Genomic DNA, 27,053 nt, shown 5'->3' with positions numbered 1-27,053 from the left:
AAGGCTTATTTGTGTCCCCAGTTAGGGCAAAACCGTTACGTAACGCATTGGCCAAACTGGGTTTTTGGGCCTGAGTGTATGCCCAATACTAGGTGTATACAGCCAAAATACCCATTTGTGTTTGGGGAGCCCAAAATTAGAAATTTCAGAATACACCCCTCACCGGTAGTGCTTCACTATAAAGCGAAGTCGACTGTATACATATTTTTATGAACTGAACGTCATATCCACCTCAAACAGAAAATGAAAAGGCTTTAATCGACAGAATGAGCGTCCCTTCAACTTTTCTACCTCATTTGCCGAGGTCACAATACACTCTTCACCCACTCAACCCCACCGAACTACTCTCTTACATCGCTGATCTCCGAGAGCTATACCTACCTCCGATTCATGGTGGATTCCATGCCGCTGATGTACTCGAAGATGAGGCCGATTCCTCCAGTGAAGAGGGCAATAAGAATGACAGACGGGTGAAGAAGGAAATTAGAGAGATCAAGAGGAAGCGAAGATTCAGCGCTGGTTTAGTCGAGACTATGGAGGGCATGGGTCTCGGTCTCGATGTAGCATTACCGGCAAAGACCGAGACTATCGTCGAAGACAAGATCAATGAAGAAATGGAGGACACCGAAGACACCGAAGAAGAGTATGAGGAGCTCGAGACGCCGCATTTGGAGCCTTTCGAGAGAGAATGGGCGGAGAGGTGGCTCAGTGGAGTCGTGAGGAGGGCTCAAGGCTGGCTGGAAGAGAATGAGGGTGATGAGAAAACGGAAGGAACCAAGGACATTGAAGCTATCTTGAGAGATGCCACGGCGGTTCTTGCAATGATGGCTGGTACAAGTGGTACGTTCTGCCGCGTAATTGACTTCATGAAGGAGTACAGCTGACATCGTTTTCAGCTGCGGGATCTCTTACTCGTCATCTCATCTTCCCCATAGCGGACTACCTCGGCCCAGCGCTCTCTAAAGTCCGTTCAAGGGTTACCCCAAACCCGATGCACTCTCCCAGCACCTCTACTTTTCTCGCTTCGTTCTCCACCTCTCCCACCTCCCCCCTCACTCTTCGCACGCGACTTCCCCCTTCGCCCACGACATCTACTAGTGCGAACAGAGGCGCGAGACCGCAAAAGGCCAATCGTTCGCTTTTACCCATCTTGCTTCACGATGCACCTATGAGCGATCATCTCAGTGTAGGTGTCCAAACATGGGGTAGCGCCATCCTGCTAGGTCGACAAATCGCTCTTCACCCGTCAGACTATGGGCTTTTCCCTCCTTCCGGAGTCAACAGAGGTGTACGAGTCCTAGAACTTGGAGCCGGGACAGGTCTTCTTTCCATTCTTTGCCGAAAGCTTCTCGACCTCAATGCCATCGCATCGGACACCCATTCCGGTTTGGTGGTAGCCACAGATTTCTTGCCCTCTGTATTGGACAATCTCAAAATATGTGTCGACCTCAATTTTCCTCCTGCACTTACTTCGAATGGAATTGAGTCTATAACCGATATTGCTCGTAATGAAGGTATACATATTGCCAAGCTAGATTGGACGACTTTCCCCGCTTTCATGGCCAAGGGAGGACAAGGCGACGAAGAACAGATGGGGGTATTTGCTAGGGACGGAACATTTGATTTGGTGTTAGCCAGTGATTGTGTGTATGATGAGACACATGCGAAGTTGTTGAGGGAGGTCGCGGCGTGGGTGTTGAGGTTGCCTGAAGGTGAAAACGACCAGGGTGGTACCTTCGTAAGTTGTCTTTACCGGAAATCCGTGGTTTTAACGCTGACTATACGACAGCACATCCTATCCCCCCTCCGCCCGACATTCGCTCCCGAGCTTGAATCCATCGATCAACACTTCCCTCCTCTCTCCACTTACACTCCACTATCCGAACGCTCCGCCGCCGCGGCGCTCTCACCAGATCCATCAGCTGTTGCACCGGAGCTCCGCGGAGAGGGTCTTGGTATATCAAAAGGTCTAAAGCTCGGCACAAGAGGCGAGGGTAAACGAGGAGTCAAGGGTAGGAAGGGTGAAGGAAGAATCGACGAGGCCCAAGGGTACTGGTGGTGGGAGGTCGGATGGGGATAGACCATTAGACACCATGAAAAGTATTAGATTCCGGATCTCTTTGCATACGACGGGTATTATACTGAGATTTTGAGCTACATACAACTGACAATCAGGGTTCGAGTACGGTACGAGGTGTGGAGCGTCCTTGGTTAACTAAGGGAGATCGACGTTGGGCCACAGTGAATGGAGCAGGAGCGAGAGAACAGGCATGACGAGCGCTCCTGAGAGATTTCCTACTTGAGAACGGGTCCTTTTGTTTCTTTGGCGGTGACGAGAAGGGTGAACTTTTGGAGCCGGCATGGTCTGTGGAGGGCGATGTCGCTCGCTCTTTTATAAGTGGAGAGTCAGCTGAGAAATTGTCTACGGCTATGGAATCCCTCTGCTAATACTACAATCTGCTACGGATCAGTCAACTTTTCTTCCGTGTCGTAGCGAGAGGCTAGCATCGTTCGTCATGCGCACACGCTTCCAGACCAAAGATCCCCTGGGGCATAGACCTCTTCCTTCGATTTAGCACAAATTCGTGCTCTTGGCTTAACTGAACCGATGGACGGTTTTTGCACACTGCATTACGCTCATAGCTCAAAAGTAATCGCCATGCATAGCGGGTGTAAAATCAATTATAGGACGCCCTATAGTTTGTTTTCGATAAAAATCCAATCTTTTCGATTCATTCGGTGCGAGAACCTGCCATAGCATCGAGACCCAACATATCCATTGCGTGTTGACGGGCCCTCCTAAGGAAATCTGTCCTGGTTCCTGCGGCGAAGCTGCCGGAGACGGTGGTGGTGCTTACGCTAGTGGTGTAATGTGAAGAAGGACGCACGGACTTGACAAAGTATTCATGTGTCCCACCTACAGTCTGATTCGACATGTCAGCATCGGTGCATAACTGAGAGATACATACAAAGTCAGAGTTCGCCACCCGAGTTTTTACTCTTTTCTTTCTCTCCTTTTTGGCTTTCCGCGAGACACTATTCAACAAGCCCTTCTCTTGCAGGTCGCAAACGATCTGCCCATCGGCCGTTCGTAGTAATTGGGAACCAGCTATCCATGTCTCGTCATAGAATACGTCTCGAGAAATAATGCCTGACCATGTTGATGAATCGGTCTCAGAGTCAGAGTCCAAAACACAGTGTGACCCTTTGTCGCAGCCAAGGTCCGGGAAGAACGGTTCATTGTTGCTGAATCGATTGAAAGGGTCCGAGCTTGGCGATGGCGTCCTCTTGGGCGAAGTAACAGTGATAGCTGGGCCGACATCAAGAAGGTCCTCAGTCGTGATCCTTATCACCTCGTTGTTCGAGCTTTCCTCTCCCGAGCTATTCCAGCTAAGCCAACTCCACCGTCCTTGTTGCTGCTTTTCTTTCTCCTCTTCATCCTTCGTGAAAAGACTAGAAAATATGCGAAGCACAGTAGTCACACGTTCAAATGAAGGGAGGAGCTGAGAGCTTGAAGATGTGCGAGAAATAGCTGGCGCGGATGTTACGCTGTCTTCGAACTGTTCAGGAATGGTAGGGAGAGCTGGCTGGCGCTTGAGTTGGTTGTGTAATTTGTGATGCTTCGTTTTCCTTTTAAACGGTGCCTGGCAAATAATACTCTCTGAACCAGCAGTCCTGAGTTTGATAGTGGCATTGAGCCTCGGCTTATTATGTATGGTTCGAGGAGGAAAAGCTGGCTTAGGTTTGGCGTGAAAAAGAGGAGGCCAAGAAGGAGCAGGCCCAGAGGGGACGAGCGTCGGGTGGTAGTGCATAAACATGGAGAGTGAGATGCGAGTTGGGTAGTCGAAACCTGTTCTGCGGGAATTGATGTTTCTTGTTGATGATATGAACGGGCGAGCTGCATAGAAGATCATTATATAACGGCAAGTCGAAATGAAAAAGTTTATCGGATATAGCTAGTACCGCCAAATGCTTCATCGCCATGGTGATTAATGGCCATCCGCTTCGTTGGAGAGGTTTTGGAGATATTTTGTGATGGGATGCAGACACTAGGGTAGTGTGAATTATCCAAAGGTAGGTTCCACCGGGGTTGGCGCAGCGGGAAACACTTTCTGGAGGATGAGCATTGTCCTTCATACAATGACCGCTGTGAAAAATCGCTGATAGTTGAGGCGTTCGGTTTTCCGCCGCTTATCCTGTCTGAAAATGACCCAGCTCCCTGCGGCCTGTAGCCTGTAGGCGTTTTCTTAGGGAGAAAACCAATCCTTAGCCCAGATCATAGGCGAGCACGGGAGAGAGCGTACTTTAGCATGCCTTCTTGAGACCATAAAAGACCAGCAGAGTCGTATTTCTGCGCCTGGGCCGCCGTGCGAGGTTATGGGCTTCTCCGATCGTCCTTTGCCCCCTCTTGCCTCTTTCCAATTTCGGTTTCTCTTTCTCGTCACCTGATTAGTAGCAGGCGGTAATACATTACTAAATCACAGCGCAATGCATCGCCGCTAGGCATCATGACTATATTTTGGATTTTTGGTTTCATCAAGCCTCTGTGGTCTCCAGTGAGCTGTTTCTAACAGGAGTTTGCAATTCATGAATCTTGTCCAGCTTACTACGCTCGTGTCCGTCTGTACGGCGCCGTAGTGGCTGAGTGATGAACCTTTCGCAGGCTGGCGGTCTATATACTACGTGGGTTTCTATTGCGTGATGGGGGCTCAATAACGGGGCAGATGAGCTCACTCCACCGCCATCCATCGTCCCACAAGCACGCAAGCGCGAATTTACACGCCGCCCATAGTGATGCAGCAGTAGTAAGTTTACCCGTTCAGCCAAGCTTTAAACGGCTTCAGGGGCTTATTTTTTGTCCGCATCCAGAGGATTTAAGCCGCAGCTTTTCGGAAAACCTCCGCCTTCCGAGATTACATAATTATGAATCATTTGCGGATATTTTCCGGCGGATTTTTTGAAAAAGCCCGAATGAACCGGACGACTTACGGCTGTAAAACCGTCATTTTATCGATAACGACTAATCTGCTGTGGGGTTTATGGACCATGATTATCAATACTACGGCGAATTTTTTTCTCTCTTGCGGATAAAAGCAAATCGCCCACCTCGGTCACAAATCAATCGACGGCGTGTTTTACCGGCAGCGGCCAAACTATTCCTCCTCATCTTCCACTGCCAGATAATAATAGCATTTGACGACGCCAGAGTGACAACCAATTTCCCTACTGCTGATCGAGCTCGTCGACCTCCGCCCTAATCGCCATGACCTATCACAATGATGACCCAGAAGCTACCGCAGTCCAATCCCCCGCCTCGTCCTCGTCCCCCTCTCTGCTGACTGGGGAGGAGACCAACTCCGCCAACGTTTTGAACAAAGACCGCACCGAGGATGCCCCTATGAGTCATGGAAAGATTTTCGACCAGCCTGGAAGCATTCCTCTGCCGAATGCAGGGTACCACTCATTAGGAGTAGTCTGGGAGGATGTCACTGTGTATGGCGCGGGGGGCGGGAAGAAGTATGTAGAGTCTTTTGAGGTGTCCATATTCAAGGTGAGTACCTTACATGACGCTCTGGAGGCAATGTTCGAACGCAGCTAATTATCCGCTATGTCACAGCTGTGGGACGTCTATTCCTTTGCCAAGAAGCTGTTCCGAATTACAACTGGTCCAACTCGACCTTTGATTCGCAATTTCTCTGGCGTGGCCGAAGAAGGCGAGGTTTTGCTCGTTCTTGGTCGACCGGGTGCAGGGTGTTCTACTTTGATGCGGGCGCTCGCGAACGTCCATGAACCATTTGTTAAGATTGAAGGTGATGTGTCGTATTCAACTATCCCTGCTCATGAGGCTAAAGAGTCAGTATTCGCCTTCTTTCCTGACGATTCTAGGATATTGCTGATAGGAGACACGCTTTATTTACAGGTACTATGATGGCGAGATCATCTTCAACTCTGAAGAAGACGAGCACCAGCCTTTGTTAACAGTTGAGGAAACTATCAAGGCTGCTCTGCTCTTGAAGGAACCTCATAAGAAAGAAGACAAGGAGAAGCGTTCTGAATATCTGGAAAGTTTGTTTGGGCGCATCTTGGATACCTTCGGCATGCCTCATACGAGGAACACAAAGGGTGGGTGAAATTCTGCCTCATCGCTCCGGACGATTTACTAAACCACGCCGTAGTCGGTAACCAGTTCGTTCGTGGTGTCTCGGGAGGTGAAAGAAAACGAGTGTCGCTGGCCGAGGTTCTCACCACAAATGCCGCTGTCACTTGCTGGGACAACCCTATTCGTGGTTTGGATTCTGCTGTTGCTTTACACTTCTACAAGGTCCTGAGGGAGCTTTCAAAGTCATTGGGAATGGTCAACGTGAGTACATTATGACGCGAGATTCGCCATGTATATTGACTGATACATCGTAGATCATCTCTACTTACCAAACCGCTCAAGATGCCTGGGATTGCGTCGACCGTGTTGTGGTCATTTACGAAGGCCGACAGATCTTTTCTGTGAGCAATACATCCTTCACCGTCTTTGAAGTAGCTAACCAGAACGCTCAGGGGCGAGCTAGTAGAGCCCAGGCTTACTTCGAAAACATGGGTTGGTACAAAAAACCCCGCCAAACGTGAGTGAGTTCCTTTTGATATAGTTAATCATGACTGAATTTCCTGGTCTGTAGTACACCCGACTTCTTGACCGCTGTCACCTCACCCAATGAGCGAAAGGTGAGGGATGGATTCAAGGGCCAGATTCCCGAGACCCCCGAGGAATTTGAGCAATACTTCCTTGAAAGCCAGGAGTATAAAGATCTGCAGCAGGACATTCAACGGTACAAGGAACGACACGCCCAGTCAAGCAACGCCGACGAGTTCCAAACTGCCGTCAAGAACTCGAAGCACCCTGGTGCCGGCAAGTCTACTTCTTATCGGGTCAACTTTGCCCAACAAGTCGCCATCTTGTGTAAACGTCAGTTGCAACTCACTCGAAGTGATATGACTAGTCTTGTCTACCGTATTGGCTCAAACGTTTTGCAAGCCGTGTTGGTCGGCGCTGTTTGTAAGTCGCACTTTTATTCTCCTCAACGTGCAAGTTCACTCACTTTGATGGTCAGGTTACAAGCCCCCAAACAATTCTGCTGGTTCTTTCGCTACTGCTGGTGCTCTTTTCTTCTGTATCCTGTACTACACTATCTTCGCCCTTGGTGAAGTCCCTGCCACTGTCAACTCCCGTCCGCTCTTGAAGAAACACAGGGCGCTCGGTTTTTACCACCCGGCTGCACACACTTTGGCCCAGATTGTCTGTGATATCCCGGTCTATGTGTTTCAAACTCTCCTCTTCTCGGCAATCTTCTATTTCATGGTCGGTCTTACCGCTGGAGCCAAGTACTTCTTCACTTTCTGGTTTGTCATCTTCACCATGTACGAGGCCATTTCGGTCATGTATCGAATGATCGGGTCCTGGACACCTAATATGTCCGTTGCAATTCGTTATGGCTGTTTGGCACTTTCGGTAGTCTTGACGTCCTCTGGCTTTGTACTTCCTCCTCCTAGACAACGTGAGTACTTCATGTGAATAAATGTCACCCTCGCTTAACTCATTTTCAAAGTGAGATGGATCTCATGGTTGCGAAGAGCCACCCCTTGTTCTTGGGCGTTCGAGGCTCTCTTGGCCAACGAGTTCCGAGCTAGGATTTTGACTTGTAGCTCAACCGATCTGATTCCCAGCGGTCCTGGATACGACGATATCCGATACCAGGTGTGCTCAATCAACGGTGCTCAGCCCGGTTCCCTCAATGTTGCTGGTATGGACTATGTCAACTTTGTCTACGGTTTCCAGGTTAGCCATATTTGGAGAAATGTCGGCATTTTGTGGGCTTACTTCGTTGGTGAGTCTCTGGAGTCTTCACAGTGAACCCCATTAATCTCAGCTCTGACCTGATTTGTGACCCACAGTCTACGTTATCATGATTGTCATCGGTTCATCTCTCCTTATCCGAGAAAGCCCCGACTCATCTCAAAAAGTCTATAAGCGAGGCGGAAAGGCTGCCATTATGGACCCTAAAGAGAAGGCCGAAGAAGGAAAGACCGCTATGGAGAAGGTCCAGGGACCCAAGGGCTCGGGAGGCGAAGTCCCAGTGTACACCTTCGAGGATGTTTACTACACTGTGCAAGTTGCAGGCAAGGATAAACCACTTCTTGTAAGTATCTTTCTCTACTATGATTGAAAGAACAGTTGTTGATGACAAGTACAGAACGGTATCAGCGGGTACGTCAAAGGCGGCTCTTTAACTGCACTTATGGGTGCATCAGGTGCAGGCAAAACCACACTCTTGGTGAGCGAGAAGCTACAAACCTTTATATACATCAGGCTAATGTCTGTCTATGTAGGATACTATCTCCCTCCGTAAGACGACAGGTAAAGTGGAAGGCAAGATGACTATCGATGGCAAGCCTCTGGACGCATCCTTCTCCCGTCAAACCGGTTTCGCCATGCAAGCCGATATCCACGAACCTATGTCCACCGTTCGTGAATGCCTTCAGTTCTCCGCCTTGCTTCGACAAAGCAACGACCGCACCCGAGAGGAACGATTGGAATTTGCCGAAAATATTATCAAATTACTGGAGTTGGAAGACATTGCCGATGCTTTGATTGGGGCACCTGGTGAAGATGGTCTGGGTGTGGAGGAGCGCAAGCGTGTTACCATTGGTGAGTCCACCATTGCATGTCGAGGAGCGAGAACTAAACACATCCGTCTTAGGTGTTGAGCTTGCTGCCGACCCTGAATTCCTTCTGTTCTTGGATGAACCCACCTCCGGCCTTGACTCTCAAGCTTCTTATGAAATAGTGCGATTCCTCAAGCGCATTGCCGCGTCCGGTCTCGCTGTTCTTTGTACCATTCATCAGCCTTCCGGTGACCTTTTTGAGATGTTTGACTCTGTAGTTCTTCTTGCGCCCGGTGGTCATACTGTCTACGTTGGAGAGACTGGCGAGAATGCCGAGACTGTTGTCAAGTACTTCGGAGACCGTGGCGCCTACTGCCCTCCTGAGGCCAACCCTGCAGAGTTCATCTTGGGAACGTAAGTTTCAATCATTGACAAGCCACCACTTTGATTGCTGATAGCCTTGATGCCAGTGTTGCTCCAGTCGGCGGTACAGATACAGATTGGCCTACACTCTGGAAGCAAAGCGATGAAGCTACCGAAGTTCGACGGAGGATTAACGAGTATACTTTACGCAACAACTCCGGCAACATGGACTCAGAAAAGCCCGTTATCGAGGTACAACCGAAGAGCGGTAGCGATGCTTATGCGTCTTCATTCATGACCATGACAAGGGAACTTGTTATCAGGAATTTCCGGGCTCAATGGCGAGGTAAGTAACTATTTATGTTGATAGTACATAAGCAGCTAATTTCCGTCCAGATGGCTCATTCTGGACTACTCAAACCGTCATCTTAATCTACTTCGGTCTTTATGTTGGCTTCTTCTATTATAAGCTCGATCACACCCCCAACAATATGACCCCCGCGACCTTATCCCTCTTGGTTGCAGTTCAGGCCCTCCCCGGTATTGCCATGGACATCGGTATGAACTATCTGGCCAAGATGGATATGTTCCTCGCAAGAGAGAGATTGGGTATCTATTCCTGGCAGGCCCTTGTCACCTCACTCCTCATTGTATCCTTGCCAGTTCTCTTCGTCGGCTGGAATTTGCTTTTCTTTTGTTTCTATTGGACAGTCGGCTTGATTGGTACCCGTGTGGACGGGGTCCTGGCGTGGTTGTGCTTCATGACCTGTTCTGTCTTGAACGCCGGGTTTGGTGTCTTGCTTGGTGCCGTGTCACCTAACAGGTTGTCCCTGCCTTACATCTTGTCTTTGGTATGGAATTGTGAGTTAATGCTTAGTTTCACGATCTGTTTCATAATCGATCGAGGTTGACATTCCATCATAGTGCTCAACGTTTTGTCTTGGGCTCTGGTATTCTACTCTGGCCTTCCTTCGCCATTCCACTACTTCTTCAGTGTACGTCATTTTTATTGTCCATAGATTAAAAGTGGGAACTGATCAATATATTTATTACAGTGGCTGTCCCCCCTCCGATACCTTTACAGTGCTCTCATGACTGCTGCTTTGGGAAATCTCAAGCTCGAATGCATCGAAGAAGACCTTATCACCTTCTACCCACCTTCTGGCCAGACCTGTTACGACTATGCTGCCAACTACCTCGCAACCACTTCCGGTTATCTTGTCGATGACAACTCTACCACCAGCTGCCAGTATTGTGCCAGCAGCACCGGTTACGATTATGTTCAGCAGATGGGTTACTCTCATGGTACCATGTGGCGAGACTGGGCCATCACCATTATCTGGTGCTTTTCCAACATATTTTTCTGCTTCCTTTTCACTTGGTAAGTACCGGCTCATCAATGTCCTAAAGCATTGCTAATGCGACTTTCAATTTCAGGGCGGTGAAGATTAGACCGTTGTACAAGAAAAATTAGAAGGTCGTCTTCGGATGATCATATTTCGTTTGAGAGGATCGAGGATTGATCCGTGAGGTTTTCCGTTTTACGCCTGGAATCATTGCATTTCTCTATCCTCTTTTTAGAACTCATAATTATAAAATAATGACTATAACCCAATATCTAGGACACTAGAATTCCACAAATGCCTTCATATTTTAATCACAACGTAGATTATAGACATGCAGTGATGTATAATTGTACAATAACATTGTCAGGTCAACCATGTTTGCGGTTCATCAGCAAACCTGCCAGAAAAAAATCAAATCCTCCGATTTCTGATCATATTTGGCGGGTATTTGATAATACCTGATCAGGCAATAGCTTAACTGATCATGCATTTTTGGGTTGGCCGTGAGAATGATCATGCTATGATCATTTACAAATTGATTCGCACTGATGCATTATCTTGCATGATCATGTGATTAAATCACGATGAAGTCTTGATCAGGCATTACTCTATTGATCATACTTAATGTACCACTGATCATGTATGATCTTTCTTGTTCTTCTATTATGCGCCTGCGCAATGGGCATTTATACTGATATGTACTTCTGGCGTAGCCAAGACATAACGGATAGTAGATAAATGAGAAAGGCCATAGTTATAGAGTATGAACCCTCCTGCTAAGCATTGCATGCATGGGTACGTAGTACAGGCGGGAGGCGGGCAGGGAGTCCGGATGTGTGCAGCGAGTACCGACGGACGTGTTGAACATGAGATCTAGGTGATCTGTGTTACATGAAGAAAGTGAAGAAAAACTAGTCGCGCAAAAAGGTATAAAATTGTCCAGCCAATCAACCGAATCCTTCCTCGCTTTCCCTGAAACCTTTGCCTGAGCCTCCACCACATCACGCGTATTCGACTACAACATATAACCTTCTGGACCCTCGGCCCACTTCACTCGATACAGAAGTCGGCGAGCAGTAGAACTCTCTCCCCAGTCCCCATCTACTTCGTACCACCTTTACCCCATACCATATATAAACTGTGTTTCTCCGCATCTTTCATCGTCACTAGACCGGCCTTCTTCTTCTTGTATACCTCCATATGGAACATTTTCATCACCCATGCATGAAGAAAACGAGGGTTGTTATTAATAGGGGCCTGCAGCATGATATCCAAGGTCTTCACATCGGGATTGATGATGTCGTAAGTTCGTTCCATGTTGTATTTGGTATGGAAAACTCGAAGAGTATTGTGCCAGTAAAGTTTGTCGTTGTTAACTGATATCATATCTCGGTGCTCTGCCGAAACACCACCATCGATATCATGTTCTGGGTTTAGACGTTGATAGAGGTGAGAAATGAGTCCGTTGCCAAAGGACTGGCAAAATCAAAATACAAGTAGGGAAGAATGTAAACGGACGTATAAAAGTGGTGTATCAGTTATATATTCTTCATCCGATAAATGGTCAATACACTCTCACCTTCAGCTCTGGAAAACTGGAGGCCTTTTCTTTTAGATCGGAGATGTAGCCAGGTTGGCGCTTGTTCCCTGACATTTGGAAGGGTTGTTCATAAGATGGTTCACCCAACATCATTGGGTGATCATCCTGGGAGACCTGTGTCGTGCCGTGAATTTCTCTGTGTAGACGAGAAAGGACTTGTTGTTCGTGGACACGGAGGCCTAGCTGTTGAGCTCCAGACTGTGTTTTGTTCGTGACACTGTACAGGCGTTTAATCCTGCGATGCTCAGATTCATCCTATCGTGCACACAATGTATATTAGTCTACTGACAGGCAAAACGGTTTTCTATTACCACTTACAAAAGTGGTCGTGTAGTTGTTCAACGGTCCAAGCCTACGGATACAAAATGTCATATGGTCAAGCATATGAAATTTTGGGGTGGAGTGGGAACAGGACGGTACCACGACGATTTGGGTCTTTTGCAAGGATTTCAGACCGCAGAGCGATTGATTCCCTGTGAAGTGAGCGTGCTTTTTGACTGGACTTATGCACTGCCTGATCCAAAAGGTTCAACGTGCGATCAGTGTGTTGATCAAGATAAGCAAGATTGTACACGCTCAACATGTTGTCGACCAGAGGAATCAAAACAGCTTCTATACGGGGAGGGAGAAGGCCTTCGACCACAGGAACAAGACACTACAAATGCTTGCTCAGTGGGGAGTTGGGCAGAAGTGTCTAAGTCAAACCCACCTTGACAAGAGCTTCCAGTCATGGGCAGTGAGGTACTTCAATCCGGAGGGCCTGCTTCGGAAATGTCCTTATATCGCTCTGACCAAAGCTTAGACCAAAGCTTGGCACTTCAGCAATCTAGACGATCACTGCTGTTAGCGCTACTTTCAGGAATGAAGATGTCCAGTGGCTCACCGTGAATCGATCTCGTTAGCATGACCGAAGTAACGAGCTACTTCTACGGCGTAAGTAACGAGATTTTTTACGACTCCCAGGTCTAGCTCATGCTTTGTATCATCAATGAACAATGCAAATGATCTTGCATGATCAGGCAAAACAAGACTTGGTTGCAGTGCGCATGATTGCGTTAGATCGGAGCTTTCCAGGTTTGCTGACGTTACAAAAGCAATCGGTATGCGGTATGATTGTCATCATCATCAACAGATGAGCCGCTTGAAGTGGGACAAAAAGGCATCATCAGCACCACCCGTCATGCCTCCGAGTCACCAAGTCAATAATATGGTGGTGTCCGTTGAGACCCGACCCCATAGTTCACGCTCCACAAATGGAATGGAAGCAATTTTAAACAAAATTTGTTCCATGTCATTTATTCATACTTTTGGCTAAGCTGCGAACTGCCGAAACCCAAAAGCTCAAATTTTAGACGCAAACGACCGGTATCGAGTTCCTTAAAGTAATAATATCGAGAAAAGCGACGACTTCCTACCGGGATGTCAAAAAAGAAGTGCGTCGTCGACTGCTTGACGTCGCCCATAAATAACATAATTAAATAAACTTGCAGCACAATGTCTCCCAGAAAAAAGTCAGCCGCGTCAGTCGCGCTCCAGCAGAACTAAATTTGACCCTGTGAGGGCCGCGGCTCTCGCTACTATTTCTCCCCGCCCCCCAAAATTTGTCGGCGGTTTTGAACTATGACGTTTACTCACCCGTAGAGTCGCACATCATAAATCAACCCATACTTCCCTTCCTCCTCTCGCTGCCTGCTTTTCCTTCTAAACTCCACCTTACTCCACCTCTCTTTATTCGCCTGTATATCTCCCCCCCCCGTTTCTTTCGCTCCACAACCACCCCAGAACCCGGAATACGGCACGGATCAGTCTGGAGTTTGGAAGCCGGAAGCTTGCCGAAGTGAATGGGGGTATTAAGGCATTTGACACCCAGCATGGCACGTTTGTAATGCAAGTCGTATGCCTTCGGCTTTCGTTACCTCAGAAAAAAGGCTTTCAAATTCAGCAGATGTCCTATCAATGCGGCCTGCAAAATTATGGACCGCAGGATTCGTAATTTTTATGACCCTGCCCGCCCTGCCCATCAAACTTCGAGGATTAATTATTTGGCCTAATCTTCCGAAGTTTAGCAAACAAGGGACAAACTGTTGTTAGGACCAGACACCGAGCGGAATATACTTACCAAAGGATCAAGAAGCGCTATCCAAGATCGAGGTCCTTTACATGTAGGTGTCTATGGATAATCATGACGTACAGGTCAGTGTCTGGACTCTCAATCAAAGACGGGGGTACCAAGGTGTAAAATGGAAGTATGAACGATAACACACTCATTTCTTTCAACTCTGTTCGGACACTTCTTCACAACAGCGATGGCCTCAAAAAGATTCAGATGGACAGAGCGCAAGGTATAAAAACCTCCAGTCCACGACCTCTTTGCTTCCCAACAATTAAGAATCTTTCGACTCTTTCACCACAACCAATCAACGTCAACCTAGACAAAAAAAAAGTCTGTACCAGACATACCAACACTCGCTATCAATACTACGGTAAACGCACCAACAACACAAACAACAAAAATGTTCACCAAGGCTATCTTCGCTACTCTTGCTGCTCTCTCTGTCGTCTCTGCCGCTCCCTCCTTCGAGAAGCGTGACGATTCCCAGGGTACTGCTACCTACTACACTGCTTCCGGTGTCGGTGCTTGCGGTTCGACCATCAGCGACAGTGACTAGTAAGTTTAGCACCGTTGTTGCCTCGTTTGTAAGCGTTTACTGATATTTGTTGCTTATAGCATTGTGGCTATGAACGCTGCCCAATACGATAGCTCCGTCTGCAACAAGCAGATCTGGACTTGGAACGCTGCCACTCAGCGACTTGCTTTCGCCACTGTCGTGGACTTGTGTAAGTGGTCAACTATCTCGCAGAAGAGATGAACAAACATACTGACGACTTTCTTTTCAGGCCCTTCTTGTAGCTCTGGTGACCTTGACTTGTCCACCAGTCTTTTCAGCTATCTCTCTGACGGCAACCTCGACGAGGGTGTCTTCGACGTCAAGTGGGGCTTCGCCTAAGTTAATTAGCGATGCTTTACTTCCCCTTTATTCTTGACCCTCGCATCTCATTGTCTTCTTTCATGTCGTTTCTCTTTGGGCATTTAGGATTTTCTTTATAGGTCTGGCACCGCACTTCATACTCTTGCGTCTCTCCCAGGAGGTATGACGATACATATACATTTGCTCTTGTATTGAATACATATCACACTCTTTGTAACGACGATTGAATCGTTTTTATGATGCCCAATGAATGATTACGATCTTCTATAACACATTCGCTCTTTGACCTAAGCTCATACACAATGATAACATAAACGCCGCAAATCGATCGCTAAGGAAGGTCCTCACATAAAATACGAAGTATTGCAGCACATCCCCGTTTTGTCAAGTATCTCATTATCGCCGGATGCTCGGGGTATGAGAAGGGTACCATATGATTTCGTAAGTTGTAACTACTCTTGTGGACAAGCCCTATGATGATCATCAGCGCTTATGACCAAAGATACTATTACTCAGTATTCGTATAATTCTACTACGCACGAGATGCAAGACGATGATGCCTCCAAGCTGGCAGCCGAAGTCCCCAGCTTTCTCAGGTCACCACCGAGAATAACGCATATTGATCTTGCGCTTGGTAGTCGGTCTGCTGTAATATCGCGATAAACAGCCTGCGTATCATTTGCTGTGTGGTAAACAATGGGATACACCATCCCCCCATTGATGTGCATGTCACTATTATATGCATACATACTCCATACATAAGAGTCGAGGGGAAGGTCCAGAGGTCCAGAGAGGAGAATTATATTATCAACGGACCTGTACCGTAGTTACTCCTACGCGGCGATACGATACAGCACTTGCACATGTGCATCATGGTATTTAGCACTTTGGTCGCCGTCAATTATACGGACCTCGGTCTTATTTTTACTTCACCTTTATTCCATTCATAATGACACATCTTATCAAGAAGCTCCTCCAAATTTTTGAAACCACAAGATTAAGAAGGAAGTCGTCGTCGTCGCTGATCCATGCGGCGACTCTACTTCGGGACTCGGAAAGTCAATGTAGCCAGATCCAGCATACAACAGGCGGTCCGGATCATAAACAGACAATAGCGTTCCATTTTCCGTATCCTCCTACGTGCGTACGCTGAAAAAGATTTCCTGGATTTTATAGTAGTCTGCGCGGCCGCCTTTTTTCTTTCTTCTAGATAGCTCTTACCATGCACACGTCTCTGTATTCTGTACCACCTTGCCTTTCCATTCTTTCATGGATGAAGAGCAAACAACGGAAGAGGGACGTCACTGCAACCTCAGGTGCATTGTTGTGAGATTATCCCCTTGAGGTATTACGCACTGCTGCTGCAAGCTCCATCTCCGTTATTTGCGCAACAAGAAGACGAGGTGGCTTCTTCCCTTTTTTCAAGACGAGTACATGCTTCAGTAGTATATGCCTGTGAAGTCAAACACCTGATGGGGAACTTGTTGTTACGCATGGCAGATGACATATACAACTTGTTGTTTCATTCAAGGCATGCCTCAATCATGGACTCGAGCAATGGTAATATGAGGAGAATAAAGGAATAAAGGAAGAAAGAACGAAGTCGATTCGATATAGGGCCGCCCCTTTGATTCCGGCCTTACTCCACGAAGGCGAAGGTGGGGTAGAATCGCCAAGAACGAAAGAAGCGTCTAAACATGATGAGGCATGACGAGCGCAAGAAGATGAACTTGGCATATTGCGCTATGTTGGGAGACGGAAGACGACTTCAACAAGACAAAGCTCAAATAGGGCAAAAAGGGCTAAGAAGAAAAGATATCGGAGGAGACGTCGTCCTCTTTTTTGAGGGTCACAAGGTAGCAGAGAACTAATTATATGGACATATACAAAAACGTATAGCAGTACAATAGTGGCCACGAGGGGTCAACACGCACCATGCAACGCGCAAATTATTGTTATATAATAGTGCTAGCAGCTATTGGTTAAGTTCATTCACGAAAGACGCCATTCTTCGGCCAGCAGAAGGCAGCCGTCACCCAACAATCAATCGCTACCAAACGATGCCATAATAAATATGAAGTACATGTCAGCCTGCGGAAACAACAGGATATAACATCATGCCATCACATCATTCATCTTCTGCTCTATGGATTTTGGAGATCAGAGGAAATTCAAAAATTAGGAAGTTGATCGGCACATCGGCCGCCATAATGGTCGTCGGAGTAATGCATGCGTTTCCCATATGTAATACATTCACAGATTCTGCCGCCATGTTCTAGATCCACGGCTCCCTGACCGGGCAAAGGATGGCAAGAAACGGTATTTATGCCGGTAAGGACCCTCAACTTTAGGAACAAAAATCTCTTTCTCTCCTATCCTGCCAATTATCAGCTGCCACGCTCGGCCTTTTCAGGCACACCATGCCGATAAGATCTCATATGGGCTGCCATGTCTGAAAGAGGGTCCCTAAAAATTTCATTCTTCGTCACCTTCAACCCGTCTCTTCAATCTAAAATCCCGATCCGAATTTTAAGGCCGATTCATGGCCTATTACTGATCTCATTGTTGTTCCCAGTGACCTGTTGAGGACTGAGCAATGGGAAGTAAGATGAAGAGACATGGTGGGGGGTTCCTTGTTGCTTGCCCCTAATTGCTGGCCCGCTTGCACTCGTGATTCATCTCGTTGCGCGAAGTGGAGTTGTGTTCTGTGACGCATGATGGGCATACGATATGTTATGATGCAGCAGCGGCGAGGATCCGCTACATGCGGACCCCATGCCATATGTCCAAATGACTGTCCGGTCCCTTTTCTGTTAATGTTAATCCGTTAACCGTTTATCTCCCGTGTCCCTGGGACCTCTGCTCTTTGACTGTGATGCATTTCCTTCGGAAAATTGGTATGTGCTGGCTGGTTTGGGTCCTGGGTCCTCCAGACTCGTGCCTGACCAAAATAAAAAAAGTCCGATCATTAATTTCACCTTCATGCACCCCTGCCGCCGCGCTCTCGGCGTTCTCCCGAGTTTTATGCTCGTTGTTGTTACCGCCTATCATCACTTTCTCCTTCATTATTACCCTCCAGGGTATACTCCAAAATCCACGCAACTGCTCTGCTCTTTCACCTCATTGTCGGTCTGGGGCTTTGATCTTCGGGCTCTTCTCAATCTGGGAGCTGCCCTCACAATGGTAAGGGATCCACGCCTCGCCTTCCACCGAAACGGGGAAAAATAAATCTGGGGTGGTTATGTAACCACATTTTATCTGCCTGTAATCTTCCAGATCATCATATAAGCTTATTTTATTATGGGGGTTGAAGGGGACTTTTTCCATCGGCCTGCAGACAGCAAAAAATAGACGACTGGCTGCCGGCCTCTCGAGATTCAGAATAACGTGTTCGATGCTCCATTTGCGGTCCTACTGTGGTCGCGTCCAAGTTTGAAAAAAGAATGATCGGGCCTCAAAAATAGTTTTCCCAACATGGGTGGTGCTCTCGAAAGATATATAAGGATGCCATTCAGCATCTTGGAATCGCATCAACCCACAAGTTTCAAACCTACCTCAACTCTCAAAATCAAAAGCTAGCTAGAGGCTACAGTCATTCGCTTGAAACTACCACTGCTTCACGCAACCAAAACAACCAAAACCACAAAATTCAAGATGTTCACCAAGATCTTCGTTGCTCTTTTCGCTGCCACTGCCGTGCTTTCTGCTCCCGTCGAGTCTGCTGAGAAGAGGATCACCCACACTGGCAAGTAAGTATTTCATCCTCATATTATCAAGGTACATTTTTGCTGACTTCACCTTCTAGGGCTACATTCTACAGCCCATCTGTTGGTATTGGTGCCTGTGGCTGGCAGAACACCGACGAGGAGTTCGTCGTCGCCCTCAACGGGCCTCAGTACGGCCTCAACCCCGACCACAACTGTGGCCAATCCGTTCGCATCACCAATGAGCAGGTAAGTTCTGCTATCTTTCCGTCGTTATCTTTCTCATCGCTGACATCAAACAGAACGGCAATCAGGAGATCGCTAAGGTCGTTGACTTGTGCCCTGGGTGCAGCGATGGTGATCTTGACATGTCCCCCGCTCTTTTCGGTGCCCTCAACAACGGCGACTACGACCAGGGTATCTTCCCCATCTCTTGGAACTTCCTTCCCCGCACTTCCGAATAAGAAGCGTTCAGTTGTACTATCAACTTTTATCTGAGACTTGTTTATCTCAGAAGCCGTCTTGGATACTCGTAGTACCAACTGTTGTCACTCATTAGAACTTTTTTTGGGCGTTTAGTTTTTCTTAGTAACATCTTGTATAATACATACACATATGCTTGATGCATATCTCCCCTGTGGTATCTTCCATTTGGTATATGCTTACTATGTGCATCCAGCCCAAAATCCATTTATTCGCTGTCGATTTATTCTGCAGCATAGGATTCGAGCACACAAACACCTAAATAGTACTCGTAGTCCGGGACTGTCCCTCGCGGTGGACGACCTCCACTTCGTCAGTTGCAGCGACTCGAAAATACGTGACTAAAGCTCATCTTCATCAAAGTTTTCCGATCAGTTCCATTTCTCACTTGATTTCTCTCGTCTATCTTTAAATTATTAGGCCTCACAGGCCCATCATGATCGGCTTCTCCGCCTTTGTGAGCGTGCACAACCAAATGACAACGGCGTCTGACGGAGCATGATAGATTCTACGCAATTATTACGCTGCGATTGGATGGAATGAAGACAACTTGTATAGTTCTCTCACGCGGACATCCAGTGGTATGTTATCATATTTCCTGAATTAATGTATAGTGCTGACGGCTGGAACAGCTTTACTGTAGGTTTCACAGGTGGAGATTAGAGTTGGTTCGTTCGGTGCTAAAGCGGGTCACAGAGATTTCCAACTACCGCAATCACTCATTTTACAGCTCGCCAACTCGCCAACACCTATATTTTTCACTTCATATGCTCTCGATGCGCTCCCACAACTTAATGGTTCAATATCGTACATCACAACCTCGATGCCACTGGATGAGGCAAGTTTTGAATCACGATGTAAAAGAACTGCATTGACTGGAAGTAGATCGGATCTGGTCGAGCGACTGCCTTCAAAAATGTTATTGAGAGATTCAGAGTTTTCCCACCACCAAAGAGACCACAGCCAAAGGATGAAGTGTGGCTTGGAGGAAAGAGAATCGAAGGCAGAGGTAAGGTGATTGAGGGTGTCTCAAATGGAACGGTCGTATTAACTATGTCCAGATTACCTTTTGTACTCTAGACTACATCTCCCTTCTCTCCACCTATCCGGTCTAGCAACCACTCGACTCACACCAACTCTTCAAGCGCACCTCGCTTTCCTATCTCAACCTGCGCATCCGACATCTACTCGACCTACACCTCCTCAAACACCCCCTTCGCACACTCGCCAACCGTCTGAACCATCAACACCAGCCCCATCACCAACACCGGGAAATGTCTTCATCTCATTGCAGCATGACACCGGTCGATATTGTGGAGAGTACACGTATTCAGTGCAAGACGGAATGGTCGGCTTGAGGACTCTGTATAACTTTGGGTGGCATGGCGACGAGGAGAGTGAGGTTGACAAAAAAGAGAGAAGAGAAAGAGAGGGAAAGAGGATTGATGAGGAGGAAATGATGGAGGGCGGATTGAAGGGGCGGTTTTCTGCTGGTGGAGAGGTGTATTTTTCTGCTAAACAGAGAAGCTTTGGCAGTTAGTTGGCTTGAATGTCAGATATGTTGTATGCTGATCCTCCTTAGTTTCAACTGGATTGAGATTCACAACTGTACCTCCAACATTACCCCTTCCCCTCAACGCGCCTGTCCCATCGCCTCCTACTACTCTCACTCTTCTCTACAACCCCCTCATTGGCTTCCTTTCATCCGCCTACTCTGCCCAAGTTTCACCCACGGTTGCTCTAGCCACTCGGTTTGGCGTCAATGTCTACTCATACGAAAGCGATCTCAGCGTCGGCGGTGAATGGTGGATCGGCAGACGGCGTGGTAAGCGGGGACTTACTACGGATGCGGAGCCTCAACTTGATGCAGAATCTCGAGATCCTGTGGTGACCGGCATCGAAGAGAACAGAGAATTGACGGAAAAAATGGCCCAGCGGGCGTCTTTGCGGCAAGTCACCTTGAGGGATGAGATAGGAGAAGACGTGCATGCTGAGAAGGAGCTCTACTCTCCAATACCTGCAATGACAGATGTCAATGCTGGGGAATTGGCGCAACAGATATCGCCAAGGTTGCAACCGCAGCAAGACCTTGATGATGAGAGGGATGGAGTACTAAAGGCCAGATTATCGGGTAACTGGGTGGGTTTAGCAATTATCAAGTCAAGTGGAGGTGCTGACGGTCTCTAGCAATTCGCACTCTTGTACGAGGCGAGAATTAGGAACTGCTTGGTATCTGCCGGAGTATTAGCAGACCTCACAGGAAGACAACATCCCATCAGGAGCATTGGTCTGGAGGTGCAATACTTTTCATGAACATGATAGTACTGCATTGATAGGGTTATAGAGTTCAATAGTACAAGTCAATGGTTTAAGTATTTCGGAACGCTAAAAATTACTGAAAATTACAAGGGGACTAGGTCTAAAACGGTTAATTTACTCATCTCCCCAACCGACGTGTTCCACGTCCTTCTCAATCTTGCGTGTCTTCTCAAAATGCACAAATTTCGTTCCGCTTTTTCCTCGCCCACCTCTCTTCCTCGAATACTCTCCCTTCGGAGGACGGATCTCAGGTCGCGGACCATACTACGCAACAACAACCCCATTGGACCACCAATCCTTCTCCAGCGCAACGACCTCTTCCCCCATCAAAGAGCAATCTGTTGCAGTAGACCCCGCAGAGGAACTGCTACCATGTTGCAGGCTCGTAAGGGTGTTGACGCATGAATGCGATGTAGATGGGCTGCCACTGTGCAGATGGTTCTGGAAGAGAGAAAGGGATGATAGCGAAATAAGTGAGGGGGACCGACCGAAGAATTGTCGGCCCGGCGGCAAAGGGTGGTATTGTGCTACTGACGGAGACAGCGTTGTTGCTCGCTGATAAAACCCCGTGAGGACGGAAATATGGAGGGATGAAGCTGTTGGCACCTTTGAGTATGCAGCGAGTACTGAGGAAATGGTCTTTATCAAGCAGTCCAGTCGCTTTTCAGGAGATAATCGGCGACAATTTTTGAGGTTTTCAGTTGAGGCTCGACATTTTTGTGGCGAGCGGGTCCAAAATTGGAGGGTCATTCTGCATAGTTGTTAATGGTGGCGAAGGATAAAAGTTATCTGAGAACATTCAGGTGCGTAGGTTGCGTATGCGAGTGGTTGTTGCAAATCTTCTTGACAGTTCGAGTGAAATACTGGTGGCGAGTCTCATAATTTTTTAACAGTTAACAATCCGGCCTGCTGCTCTTTATATGCAACCATCTCACGATAAGTCGACCGGATATCATTCGTATCACGCCATCAAGGTAAACGTAGAGGCTACCAAGAAAGGGGCTTGCTTTTTACTCTCAAGTCACGGATCGTGGTACGAAGATGCCCCTACCGCCTATGTATATCGCTGACGAATGTGGGGACCAGATGTGAAACATATCTGAGCTCGAGAGCGCAGGACGGTCATCGGAAAGGATGAAACAGGATTATTAGTTGTGATAAAATAGTCAATGAAGCGGACGGATGTTGAGGCATGAAGAGAAGAAGTGGCCGCCCTCCATAGACAAGTGGTCTCGCTTACATGGAGGTTCAGATGTCGTAAGCGTTCGTTAGTTTGGCGATGAGTAGTTTGGTTGAATGGATGCGATGACAATCCTTTGAGACGAGGTGAAGGAAGGCAATGGGGTCGTTATCCGGATAATCCCGGATTAAGCAGCCATCGATTATTGCTGAGAGTTTTGATGTCGTTTTTGTTCTGATAAGACGGGATTCCAAGCCGACATATTCGAGAAGATTTCGAACACATCGAGAGCAAGGAGTTGGCCATAAGTTTGATGCGATATGCAATCTCATGCAGACAAGACTGATGCGATAGGCCTTCTCCATTCTCCCAAAACAGTGACCACGCATACGTTTGCTTCTAGACCAACTTCTTCTCCCCAGCTTCGCGCTTCTCAATGTCAGCGACAGTCTTTTCGGTGCACTCCCATAGCGTCTTCATCAATCCACCGCAGTTCTTTGAGATAACCTCGTCGGGTTGAGAGGAGTGCTTTTCAAGACATTGTCGATAGGTAGCTATCTGCTCCGCGCAAGAAGCTTTGAGTTCAGCAAGGTGCGGAACACTATAGTCCGATTGTTGGTAAATGTCGCAAAGTAGCAATAAAAGCGACGGGATACTCACGCAGCGTCGGCACAAGCAGCGAGAGCACGACCTTCAGGTCGACATATTTGATTCCAGTCACCAGCCTGGTTCTTTAAAACACACTACGAGACGCCTATGTCAACACCATTGTAATCTTTTGGGGAGGCACTTCCACCGAGGTCTCGACAACGGACCTCTTGGTACTTGGCCATCTGCGTAGCACAGTCTGCTCAACTATTCAGCTCGGAAGAGGTTCATCAGTGTGATATGAACTCACTGGCAGCTACGACATTATATGAGAGGTCCATATCAAATGGTTTGAACTTCCCGTCTCGACGTAATAGAAAAATAGATAGAAAAATAGGATAACAAATACGAATGGAGCTTCATTCGAACTTTTGCGCGGCTGGAAACTTCTTATTCGAAAGATGACGCGCGTGATGTTCGTTCCACTTGGAATTATTATCCGAACCACAAATACGTAATCTTTAATTCAAACGTGACCCTGTCGTTGACAAGGAACTGGATGTAAGTTTTATGTCTGATTAGTTTGGTTGAGCATCCATCGTCAGGTTACTCGTATCCGCTTGATATTTGATAGCGAACAGTATTTGTATGAATGATTTGTTCATTCATGGAAAAGCCCGGGAGAAGAGGAGGGGGAGACGTGATGTGGCCGTGGGAGAAACTCTTCACGTGTGTAAAAGAGGCAATTTGCTTCCGCTTTGTTTGCTGTGGGACCTGGGGAGAAACTCTTCCCCGTATGACAGAGCTGGCAGCCAGCAACAAATCAAATACAGGGAGAATGGGATTCGAACCCACGGAGTGTTGAACGACATCTTAAAGCAGCTATTGACACATCTCGCCGCTGCACAGTTCTCGCAGACACAGGCTAACGAATAAGCAGGACAAATGAACATCTTGTCTCTGTACTTTGCGTGAGTACTCGATACTTCGCACGGCCAGAGCAATTGACTACAAACTGGGTCTAGAGCACAGTCCCTAGTTCCTATTACTTCGTGAATCTTTTGACCATCTGTGGCTTCCATTTTCGCCTGTACAATCGGGTCCCTCAACTCCAACGGCTTTAGTCTCAGCTCTGCAACACCCGCTACTCCGGTTTGACTTTAGCAATCGCAGCGCTAGTTTCCTCAAGATTCTTATCGGTCCACTGTCAAGAATTCAACTTCAAATCCCCTGCTTCAGCTCTGGTACTGTAGGCCAGTGATTGCTCTCCCCAATCTCACAAGCCACCAACAACCGTACTGAAGCAAGAATTACTGCCTCGCAATGCAGGCCCTTCCAACAATACTTCCTCCACCACCCTTGCCAGATGATTCTGAAGCACCCGCTCGAACACCTGAAAAGCATGCCAATCTAGTGAGATTCCAATCAGAGTTGGAGGTAAGTCCTTGTGGTAGTCGTCGGTTTATTTCGGGCTCTGGAAAGCTGATGTAAGATGCAGTTTATTCAATGCCTAGCACATCCACAATACCTTCACGAATTACACATACAAGGATACCTTGGGAAGCCTGCTTTTTTGAATTATTTGAAATATCTCGAGTACTGGAGAGAACCACAATATGTTAGGTTCATAATGTGCGTTCCCGTTTTGACCAGTTCATGTCCCGTGTATGAACTAGCAGTTGACGGAACTGCAGATATCCCACATGTTTGGTATACTTGACGCTCCTGCAGACAGAGCTATTTAGATCAAGACTAGGAGACATGGGGTTCATTACCGAGTTGATGCGAGTGGGAAGTCGACATCATGCTACTTGGTATGTTGTGATCCCGCTGATGATAGAGAGTCACCAATTAATCTTATGGGCAGGCGGGTGGGGAAGCCTGCAGAAGATAAACAGTCAGAAGAAAAACCGGCGGTATCAATGGCCCCGTTGGACGACGACGAAGAAGAAGATGAACCAGAAAGAGGACAGGAAACAAAAGGAAAGCGGAAAAAGAAGAAAAGCAGGAGTGGCAATGTTGGAGCCGGTCAAGCATTATGAGCTGGACAGAATGGATGTTTAGCTTAGAGATATACAGGTCTGCATTGTACCTTATGATGGTTTGTAATTCTATTGAGTGTCCTTCGCGTCCATCATGCTCCATCGTCCAACGGTGCCAACACCACTCATACTGTCGACAGCCAACAAGTTGGCAACAGGCTTATCTTTCCGACTCAGTGCTCGCAAGACATCTTGTGCAAGCAGACCCCCGAGAATAGCGAGCGTAGGAGGGAAGAAGTGAGTGGCGTGAGAAGCGAGATGGGTCAGTAAAGAAGAGTCGACGGACGGGACGGCGGTAGAATTGACTCCTAGAGCGGTGCGGATGGATTCGGCGGAGGAAGTGAGAGCAGAAAGGGAAGATTCCTCAGCGGGGAGGTGGCCATTCTGGGATTCATATTCCCAAAGGGCTGTTTCTGGTCAGCATCTGTAATGCGAGTTTAGACTCTAGATTGCTTCACCAGTGATGCCAAGGATAGTAGCAGGTGCTGCCGACCTTGTCGCATTTCTGGATAATCCCTTGAAGGGACTACCACCGGGTTTAGCCCAGTTCGACCTGTCAAGCACAGTTGAAAAAGAAGGGTAAGAGAGCACTTTCTTTGATAATCCGTCTATTGAGCTGCATTTGGTCAGCAACCATTATACTAGGGATTATATGGCACTCGACATACTTGACAACGTATTCATATGACTCGCCCAAGTCCGCAAAAACGTATCCTGTGAAACCGTACGTTCCTGCAGCGTAGAACAATGAACTGGCTTTTCTGGCAGCCGCATCGATCCTCTCCTACAGCCTTGTCAACATATGTCGTACAAATATTCTTCCCCGCTTACATTTTCTTTCACGCTTAAGTCACACGTAACAACGACATCCACAGCCTCCTTTTTTAATATTTCCGCAACTTTGTCCTCTTCTCCTTCAAAACTGTCCATACCTATTTTGCTCAATGTCACAAGTGGGTTCAGTGATTGAATCTGTTCCAGAGCAGCATCCGTTCTAAGTTTTCCAACTGCGTTGTCTTCTTCTCGGAAAAGAAACCCTGATCCTAAATCTTCTTCTGTGACAACATCAGAGTCGGCGACGATTAAGCGACCGATACCAGCAAGTACGAGATTCTTGATAGTTTCATGGGCGAGAGATCGAAGGGAGAGAATAAGAACTGTGGAAGATCGCATTCTGGCATAGCATTAATATACAACTATCATACGATCTTCCATTGTTGGAATAGTCACATACCGATTCTGAGCTTCTAGACCCCATAAACGAATCTGTCGGTCGTACAAAGACGCCTCGTCTGCTATAAGCTTCAATTCTTTATAATATTGGGCCTACCTTCAGTAATTTGCTTCTGGGTTTGGTTCTGCTCGCTCATCTTGGAATATCTGTTCAAATACGTCGCGTAACCAACGAAGTTGCGTGAGATGGACGCGTCAGGATTGAGTTGTATATAAGTGAGCCTGATATCTCATCCAGGAAGTGGAGGTCGTGGCCGTGATCAGGGTCACAAATTTCCACTCCCCTCTTTCCGTTTGCGATGTTTACAAGTTGTACGGTAAACAGTCCCAAATGGCAGTCATCAAAACTAGCTTCGATGCTGCGAAACATCTGGAGAAGCAAGGATGGAAGGGAAAGGGCACTGGTAAGTCAAATTTACCTGAGATAAACGCTGTGTACTGATCGAAATAAAGCCTTAAAGAATGGTCATGCGACGAGGCCTTTGGCCGTTGTGCAGAAGAAGACGCTGTCAGGTATCGGAAAGGATCGTGATGAAGCCGTCCCTTTCTG

General features: G+C 47.4%; 10 protein-coding genes across 10 annotated transcripts in view; 7 read left to right on the top strand and 3 right to left on the bottom strand.

Annotated features, from left to right (window-relative positions):
• Positions 1-266: 266 nt before the first annotated feature.
• Positions 267-2,080, top strand: CNBN0780 (hypothetical protein; the record flags this gene model as incomplete). Its single annotated transcript, XM_766805.1, has 3 exons — positions 267-840; positions 897-1,738; positions 1,790-2,080. 3 exons carry the CDS (start codon positions 267-269, stop codon positions 2,078-2,080), a joined length of 1,707 nt encoding a protein of 568 aa, XP_771898.1.
• Positions 2,081-2,732: 652 nt separating this feature from the next.
• On the bottom strand, positions 2,733-3,818 carry CNBN0770 (hypothetical protein; the record flags this gene model as incomplete). Its single annotated transcript, XM_766804.1, has 2 exons — positions 2,733-2,924; positions 2,970-3,818. The coding sequence occupies 2 exons, from the start codon at positions 3,816-3,818 to the stop codon at positions 2,733-2,735; spliced, it is 1,041 nt and encodes a 346-aa protein (XP_771897.1).
• A 1,445-nt stretch (positions 3,819-5,263) lies between these two features.
• CNBN0760 (hypothetical protein) lies at positions 5,264-10,492 on the top strand (the record flags this gene model as incomplete). The annotated part of the gene is made up of 18 exons (XM_766803.1): positions 5,264-5,551; positions 5,618-5,853; positions 5,921-6,123; positions 6,177-6,361; positions 6,415-6,501; positions 6,553-6,617; positions 6,672-7,048; positions 7,104-7,547; positions 7,599-7,877; positions 7,945-8,189; positions 8,244-8,324; positions 8,380-8,698; positions 8,751-9,069; positions 9,126-9,364; positions 9,415-9,879; positions 9,943-10,013; positions 10,074-10,399; positions 10,456-10,492. The coding sequence occupies 18 exons, from the start codon at positions 5,264-5,266 to the stop codon at positions 10,490-10,492; spliced, it is 4,266 nt and encodes a 1,421-aa protein (XP_771896.1).
• A 3,985-nt stretch (positions 10,493-14,477) lies between these two features.
• On the top strand, positions 14,478-14,972 carry CNBN0750 (hypothetical protein; the record flags this gene model as incomplete). Its single annotated transcript, XM_766802.1, has 3 exons — positions 14,478-14,632; positions 14,693-14,802; positions 14,863-14,972. 3 exons carry the CDS (start codon positions 14,478-14,480, stop codon positions 14,970-14,972), a joined length of 375 nt encoding a protein of 124 aa, XP_771895.1.
• A 3,636-nt stretch (positions 14,973-18,608) lies between these two features.
• On the top strand, positions 18,609-19,122 carry CNBN0740 (hypothetical protein; the record flags this gene model as incomplete). The annotated part of the gene is made up of 3 exons (XM_766801.1): positions 18,609-18,703; positions 18,760-18,907; positions 18,961-19,122. 3 exons carry the CDS (start codon positions 18,609-18,611, stop codon positions 19,120-19,122), a joined length of 405 nt encoding a protein of 134 aa, XP_771894.1.
• Positions 19,123-19,577: 455 nt separating this feature from the next.
• Positions 19,578-21,454, top strand: CNBN0730 (hypothetical protein; the record flags this gene model as incomplete). Its single annotated transcript, XM_766800.1, has 7 exons — positions 19,578-19,598; positions 19,647-19,722; positions 19,774-19,780; positions 19,838-20,155; positions 20,222-20,676; positions 20,724-21,280; positions 21,329-21,454. The coding sequence occupies 7 exons, from the start codon at positions 19,578-19,580 to the stop codon at positions 21,452-21,454; spliced, it is 1,560 nt and encodes a 519-aa protein (XP_771893.1).
• Positions 21,455-23,039: 1,585 nt separating this feature from the next.
• On the bottom strand, positions 23,040-23,569 carry CNBN0720 (hypothetical protein; the record flags this gene model as incomplete). The annotated part of the gene is made up of 4 exons (XM_766799.1): positions 23,040-23,241; positions 23,301-23,383; positions 23,456-23,487; positions 23,539-23,569. The coding sequence occupies 4 exons, from the start codon at positions 23,567-23,569 to the stop codon at positions 23,040-23,042; spliced, it is 348 nt and encodes a 115-aa protein (XP_771892.1).
• A 982-nt stretch (positions 23,570-24,551) lies between these two features.
• CNBN0710 (hypothetical protein) lies at positions 24,552-25,270 on the top strand (the record flags this gene model as incomplete). The annotated part of the gene is made up of 4 exons (XM_766798.1): positions 24,552-24,665; positions 24,727-24,860; positions 24,923-25,042; positions 25,096-25,270. 4 exons carry the CDS (start codon positions 24,552-24,554, stop codon positions 25,268-25,270), a joined length of 543 nt encoding a protein of 180 aa, XP_771891.1.
• A 69-nt stretch (positions 25,271-25,339) lies between these two features.
• CNBN0700 (hypothetical protein) lies at positions 25,340-26,443 on the bottom strand (the record flags this gene model as incomplete). The annotated part of the gene is made up of 4 exons (XM_766797.1): positions 25,340-25,677; positions 25,729-25,886; positions 25,939-26,054; positions 26,102-26,443. The coding sequence occupies 4 exons, from the start codon at positions 26,441-26,443 to the stop codon at positions 25,340-25,342; spliced, it is 954 nt and encodes a 317-aa protein (XP_771890.1).
• A 391-nt stretch (positions 26,444-26,834) lies between these two features.
• The window catches only part of CNBN0690 (hypothetical protein), a gene marked incomplete at both ends in the record, with an annotated part of 1,004 nt that continues 785 nt past the window's right edge, over positions 26,835-27,053 (top strand). The window contains 2 exons of the mRNA XM_766796.1: positions 26,835-26,907; positions 26,957-27,053. The exon at positions 26,957-27,053 is cut by the window's right edge and continues 6 nt beyond it. Of these exons, the coding sequence (XP_771889.1) occupies positions 26,835-26,907; positions 26,957-27,053 (170 nt within the window). The remainder of the gene's footprint in view (positions 26,908-26,956) is intronic.

The sequence above is a fragment of the Cryptococcus neoformans genome, chromosome 14 (assembly GCF_000149385.1).
Source record: "Cryptococcus neoformans var. neoformans B-3501A chromosome 14, whole genome shotgun sequence".
Lineage (NCBI taxonomy): Eukaryota > Fungi > Basidiomycota > Tremellomycetes > Tremellales > Cryptococcaceae > Cryptococcus > Cryptococcus deneoformans.
The sequence above is the reverse complement of the archived record's forward strand: the minus strand, read 5'-3'. Positions and strand labels throughout refer to the sequence as shown.